The sequence below is a fragment of the Adiantum capillus-veneris genome, chromosome 8, assembly GCF_014529385.1.
Source record: "Adiantum capillus-veneris isolate H3 chromosome 8, ASM1452938v2, whole genome shotgun sequence".
NCBI classification, from domain to species: Eukaryota; Viridiplantae; Streptophyta; class Polypodiopsida; order Polypodiales; family Pteridaceae; genus Adiantum; species Adiantum capillus-veneris.
The window spans coordinates 160,466,664-160,472,675 of NC_140938.1; the positions used below are offsets into that span (position 1 = coordinate 160,466,664).

At 40.6% G+C, this 6,012-nt stretch overlaps 1 protein-coding gene across 2 annotated transcripts; it reads right to left on the reverse strand.

Annotated features, from left to right (window-relative positions):
* Nucleotides 1-1,845: 1,845 nt before the first annotated feature.
* On the reverse strand, nt 1,846-4,963 carry LOC147453257 (lactoylglutathione lyase-like). Of its 2 annotated transcripts, XM_086518694.1 has the most exons (8): nt 4,821-4,963; nt 4,556-4,678; nt 4,290-4,351; nt 4,142-4,202; nt 3,956-4,035; nt 3,788-3,858; nt 3,612-3,701; nt 1,846-2,093 (listed from the first exon to the last, which is right to left on the reverse strand). In XM_086518694.1, exons 2-8 carry the CDS (start codon nt 4,646-4,648, stop codon nt 2,002-2,004), a joined length of 549 nt encoding a protein of 182 aa, XP_086374820.1. In that variant the 5' UTR covers nt 4,649-4,678; nt 4,821-4,963; the 3' UTR covers nt 1,846-2,001. The 2 variants fall into 2 exon arrangements, with proteins under 2 accessions (XP_086374820.1, XP_086374821.1); XM_086518695.1 differs by lacking the exon at nt 4,821-4,963 and having other exon boundaries at nt 4,483-4,756.
* Between the last annotated feature and the right edge of the window lie 1,049 nt (nt 4,964-6,012).

The following is a 6,012-nucleotide window of genomic DNA, read 5'->3' on the forward strand; positions in this document are numbered from 1 at the left end:
ATAAAAAAATTTCATAATGCAAAAAACCTTGTCTAGCATCATATAAATTTTACTTTCGAACATACTTTCTAAACAGGTATGGAACATTATATATTGAATACCATCGTATGTTTTAAAGACAAAAAACTTCCCTTCAATTTCGAATCCTATCACCACAATAGTCGAGAAACCATAGTTTTTTGAACCGAGAACACACACAAGTATGTCCCCACGATTTTTGATACATCAGTGGGACTGCGAGAATCCGGGCAGATACCTTGACGAAGCCTTGGCTGCCTGGGATTTGGTAGCGCTGCATGCGGCTGACAGCTCCACTGCATGGAATCTCAACTGCACTACTTAATGGAGGCTTGTAGTATCTGCAGGGCGAGTTCCATGAGGAAGGCAGGTGCGCTTGAAGGTACTCTCTCTCTCTCTCTCTCTCTCTCTCTCTCTCTCTCATGCATACATAAAGAGCGATGGTGCGGCCCTTCCTTTCCCCCAACTGCGCTGGCCCTTTCCAATCGGACCCCTGCGTTGCCTCCTCGCATCTGCCCCCCGACAATGGGATTGCCTGCAGCTTATCGTAAAGCTTCTTCTCGCAAGCCAAGCAATGGCACATAGAGAGAGAGAGAGAGAGAGAGAGAGAGAGAGAGAGTCCCTGCAATCCAATTGCCTGCAGTCGAGTATTATGGTGAGCCCTTACCTATAAACCCTTGGCATCTTGGCAGAAATGAATTTATTTTGAAGTCTACCAGTATGTAGTAGCAGTTCGAAGTTTAAAGTCTTTCAACACGACGACAAACGGTATGGCCATGGGCACTAGAATCTTGGTAATTGTAGGTCATTTTTTAATGCATGTGCAAACCCATTCAAGAGCGAGTTGATGAGGTATAATAAGGATCGTGTTAAACAATGAGCATCATGTGGGGCCCTCCCAAGGCATCCTCAAGCTGCGTGTGAAAAAAGGAAATTAACAATGACCAGTAGTAAATAGAATAAATGAAAAGTCAAGTTGAAAATGAAAAGCCAAGGACATATCTCTCACATTTCAAACATTCCCGTTTTACCCTTCTCAATTTTCAATTAATAATTATCCCAATGTTTAGTCATTTTGACAATAAAGATCCTGACAATAAAGATCTGGCTTTGAGTGTATTAGACAAAACTATTCTCACAAATAGAGGCATTTGTGTCTAAAACTAATGAATGACTTTTATCTTGAGAGCCCACAATCCCATCTAAATTCCTAGCAATATCATCTTCTTTCGAAGAAAAATGAATTTTCCTGCAAGACTTGCCAAAAATTGTCTTTGGAGATGTGAGCAAGGTCAACAAGTATTTTGGGAATTCCAGAAAAAAATTCGAGCACTTTGGAAATTTTGCCCGAATATTGGGAGTTTCTAAAATGCAAGGGGCTAGCGCGATCTTCGCCCCAATCAAGTACTCAACAAGTCCATGTGTTTCCTTTTTGTGTGAGCCACAACAGCTAAAGCTATCCTACCCAGGTACACATCCAAGAGTAAAATCAAGTATGCATTTGTTTACAACACTTTCCCCACCACCTTGACACAAAAATTAAAACTTAAGGACTTGGAAGAAGGCGACTTCAAAGCAGATTCACATCCTTGTGGGAGTTCAAAGTAAAGATAGCTGAGACTCTTTGCGATCTCTTCACTGACCTAGCCATATTTAGCACTGATTTCCGCGGCTCACTTGCTTTTTCCACATCTTGCATAGAAGACACACAGTCAAGTCCTCCAAAATTGATGTTTTCAGGCTATTGTGCTGCAAAAATGAGGCACACATGCACATGCAGACATACATTGAACTCACAAAAAAATTAACATGACAATGCAGTAAGAGTTTCAGGCAATACTGCTATTCTTTGTCAATTTTCAAGACGATTACTCCACCTGCCATCATTATCCTTACAAAGAATGTCACAAAGGTGTGCTCATTATATTTACAAAAACCTCGTAGGACTGCTACATTAAGCAGCCCATTCTCTAAGACTAATGCCTAAGCTGATAATTTTTCCACAACCTTCAAATCAAAAATCTCAATCCAGTAGCCATCCGGGTCCTTGATAAATGCTAACCCCTTCATCTTGCCTGTAAGACCCCAGTTACAGAACACAGTGAAGGCTCACTTTGGCATTTTAAAACAAACAGTTGAAAAGAGAATCATGAAGCTTTTGAATGAAGGACCCATTTACAAACTGGAAGGAAGTCATGAGGGACCCATTTACAAACTAGGAAAAACATTTTATGACAAAAAGTGAGAAGGAAGCCATGAGCCCCTTAATGAAGGGGACCCATTTATAATTATGAACAGGCATTCAAAATTTGTACGCCTTTCTCCTTCTACTCTATGGCATGCTTTTAACATGCCAAAAAACCCAATCAGAACAATCAGTATATGAATCGCTTGAGAGTGCAAAGATATAATCTATACCGTGACTAGCACAGAACAAAGAATCCTGCTTGATTTTTAACGACATAATAGAGAGAAGTTGTACACAAACATGTGCAAGGCTTCAAACAAATTAAATGACTAAGAAGTGATCTACTAACTCAAGTTTTTGGCCAAGGTTATGGCAATCACAACCAAGGGCATCCCAAGGGGTCCATGGTCCCTGTGGTCTACTACGAAAAATTTTGATTATAAAGCCCCACTTACAGACCGTGCTTGTATCCACTTTGCTGACCATTACAAGAGTTCTTCTTACTACAAGCTGGGGCATTACCCCCAAAGAGATCAGAGTCGAGTGTCTGCCCATCAACCTAAGCGATTAGAACGGAGTATCGGAATCATGCTCCATTAGCCAGCTCATGTCCCTGTATACTCTTTCCCCAGTGATACTTTCCTCCCTTTTCATACGGAGTGTAGGGGCTTGTGTGCATGCATTGAAGATGATGTCCCGTACAGAAATTCATATTTGCTGCATAAAATGAGCACATATGCAAGGTCTCACCGTAAGACAAAGGTCTTGGAAGTGTATGTTTCCGAGTCAGGTGTAAAGGGCAAACTTGATTGATCTTCTTCTTCTTCTTCTTCTTCTTCTTCTTCTCATATATGGGCAGAGGAGATAGCCGACACTTTGCTATGGTCTTAAGAAAGCCTAGACATAACGTATACGAGGGCAGAGGAGATAGCACACTATGCTATAATCTTAAAAATACCTAGACATAATGTATGTGAGGGCAGAGGAGATGCTCAGCCTAAGCCTTTGAGCTAAGCCTGTCTTGAGTGCAGAGGTAATACTCCACCGTAATTTTCAGCCGATGGCTGCGTTTGATAAAGGCAGCCTACAAATAGCCTCTTCAAGCTGCTGCTAATATTGGAATCGAAGTCTTGCAAAGGTCGAATCGTGATTGATATAGGCATTTGGGATTTTGGACCAGAGAGATATCCACTGCACAGGCTAGTGTAAACAAACAAAAGTAGAGGGTTTGGTCAAAAACCACTTGGCAGACCAATACCACTAGTTTTGATCCACAAGCAGAGAGTGGTTGATTTTCAGCTTGGATATTCACTAATGAAGCAGATACGTCAGCATTCTACCGCCCCTCAGTTTACTAAAGATAAGTTAATGTAAAGCCTAGAAAGCCATTATGACAATCAGTTACCATCATCAGGTTTCTTTATAAATTCGACACCCAGCTTCTCAAACCTCTCGCATGCTTTACATGTATCATCTACAGTTATTCCAATGTGCCCTGTATCCAGAAATATGAAAAACTATTAAAGGATTATCTTGCCAAAAGCTCTTCGTGTGTACCTTGAACAGAACACAAAAATATACCATAGCCTCGAGGCTCGCTATTTCCATTGTGATAACCTTTAAACTCGGGATCTGATTCTGTACCCCAATTGCTGTTTCAAGCAGATCATAAACCTTACTAAAATGTGAAACTTCTACTGCAATAGATCGATTTCACTACATCCTCAAAGAAGAGTGAGAGCAATTAACTGGGTCAATTCCAAAGTAGCCTTGCACTTGAAAGCCCACACAGCTCGCTCAACCGGGTCATCTGGAGCAGCATCTACATTCTGATTAAAGTTCTCACATTAGTTCTATAAACAAGCATGTCTCTGCATGCAAGAGACAACGGTCACTTGAAAACATCTTGCACAATGTTTTGACAATAACCTTTACCTCATACCCAAGAAAATACAAACTGAACTTCATTTCTGGATAATCGAATCTCTTTAACAACCTGCAGGTACAAAGAGTGAAATAATCTCGACTACAAGTACAATATAACCTGAAGATCGGTTGCACAGCCCACTTTTTAATTTCTTACTTCATTCCCAAAACACGGGAGTAAAAGTCTAGGCTGACTTTCGGATCTTTAATGCGATACATCTGCAATAACAACATATCCATGAGTGGCAAAACCCACAATTCATACTGCAGAATTTGATGCACAAACATCCTGCCTGTCACAAATAACAAACAGAAGACTAAGAAAAGGAAGCGATAGCTGTAAAAAGCACCTCAGTTCATGGTTTCAAGCAGAAAATAAGTAATTGAAGGTTCTCTAAGAGGCCCAGAATCTGATTTCCTTACTGTTTGTTGCAAGAAGTAGCCTTTCGTTGCCTCATCTGCTGACTCACAAAGGCCTGGATTATTTGCTGGGGCTTCCCTCACAGTGCTTGCCATGACACAGGTGGATCTTAGATTGTATCGACCCTATACAAACAAGAAAAAGTATCAGGGACAAGGCTCATTTATAATAGGATAAGCCCTGCCCAAATGCCCCACCCTAACAATCTAGCACAAAGCAACTATCTAACACTATACAAACAAGAGAAAGTATCAGGGAAGCACAAACTTGGTGTATCCGAGACTACCGCCAAATCACGGGCTCCAGACTACAATAATTTGCTCTTAAGCAAATCTTCAAAGACTAATGTGATGTATACCTTGATCAATACACAAACATTCCCCAATTAACCTTTGAAGCAGAGTGGTAGTCGCCCATAAAACTATCAATCAGCTACATCATGCATAATGTCCGCTGAATTATTATAACCACAAACATCTAGACTCATTTCATCAGTACCCAAATTTTGTGCAGTAGTGAGAGCAAGTTTAATGATCAACCTAGAGAAAATGTCCCTGGCTTTGTCGACATCTAACTCACCCCTATATGTTGTTATTTTCGTAACACAGTCATAATAGCTAATCACATCATTCAAGAGGAACTTACATATCCCTTCCGTGTTTTTTGTTCTTGAAACATGACCTTCAACCTGGTTGGTCAAGTCCTCTCGTGCAAGCACTATGTATCTCATTTGCCATAATCCCAATGGCATTGTAACCAGACCTACTACCCACTTATAGTGCATGACCAATGGGTAATTAGGGCGCATCCCGTCACGATGATGTACATTTGAATACATTTGACAGGTTTCACAAGACCTCACAAAGTGAGATACATCTTTATACATACCTTTCAACCAATACCTCTCTGTCATTTTAGTGACAGTAGTCCATACACCTATGTGTCCACCATTAAGACTCTCATGAAACTTTTCATAAGCTTATTTTGAGTGTCCTTATCATTCACAACTCTCAACAGCATCCCATTTCTTTGTTTTGGATGCTTCCATAAGTATCCATCTTTCAAAACGTACCAAACACTGACTTTTGCCTAAACAAGGTAAGGTTCACTTCTTCCAACCATGACAAGATATTATCAGTGTCATAAAATTTAATATCTAATATCTAACCAACCCAAATGATTTTCTCATATTAAATTGATCACTTAATGTGGGAGAATAAACGGGAAAAGTGTTAAGATATAGACATGTGCTTATAGATCTATCTCAACACGGGGCCAATGGTAAAGGGGTCCAAATGAGAGATGGTCTATCAAAGAGTAAGGCTAACAAATGGAGCATAAGACCTTAGGGTTAGCTTCATTGAAGACCTCCAATAATGTGTGTAAAAGGCCTTTGACCTTAGGTAAGCTAGGGCTGAGCTTGAGGCGCGGGAACTCGACCCAGCTCGAGGTGCTTGTC

Bases quoted from the DNA above. Each gene is read 5' to 3' on its own strand.
- LOC147453257 (XM_086518694.1), bottom strand. From the start codon at position 4,648: ATGGCAAGCACTGTGAGGGAAGCCCCAGCAAATAATCCAGGCCTTTGT. The intron at 3,702-3,787 runs GTATATTTTTGT...TTCTGGATACAG, and splicing joins TAGCGAGCCTCGAGGCTATG to GGCACATTGGAATAACTGTA. The intron at 2,094-3,611 runs GTAACTGATTGT...GGGGTCTTACAG, and splicing joins TATAAAGAAACCTGATGATG to GCAAGATGAAGGGGTTAGCA.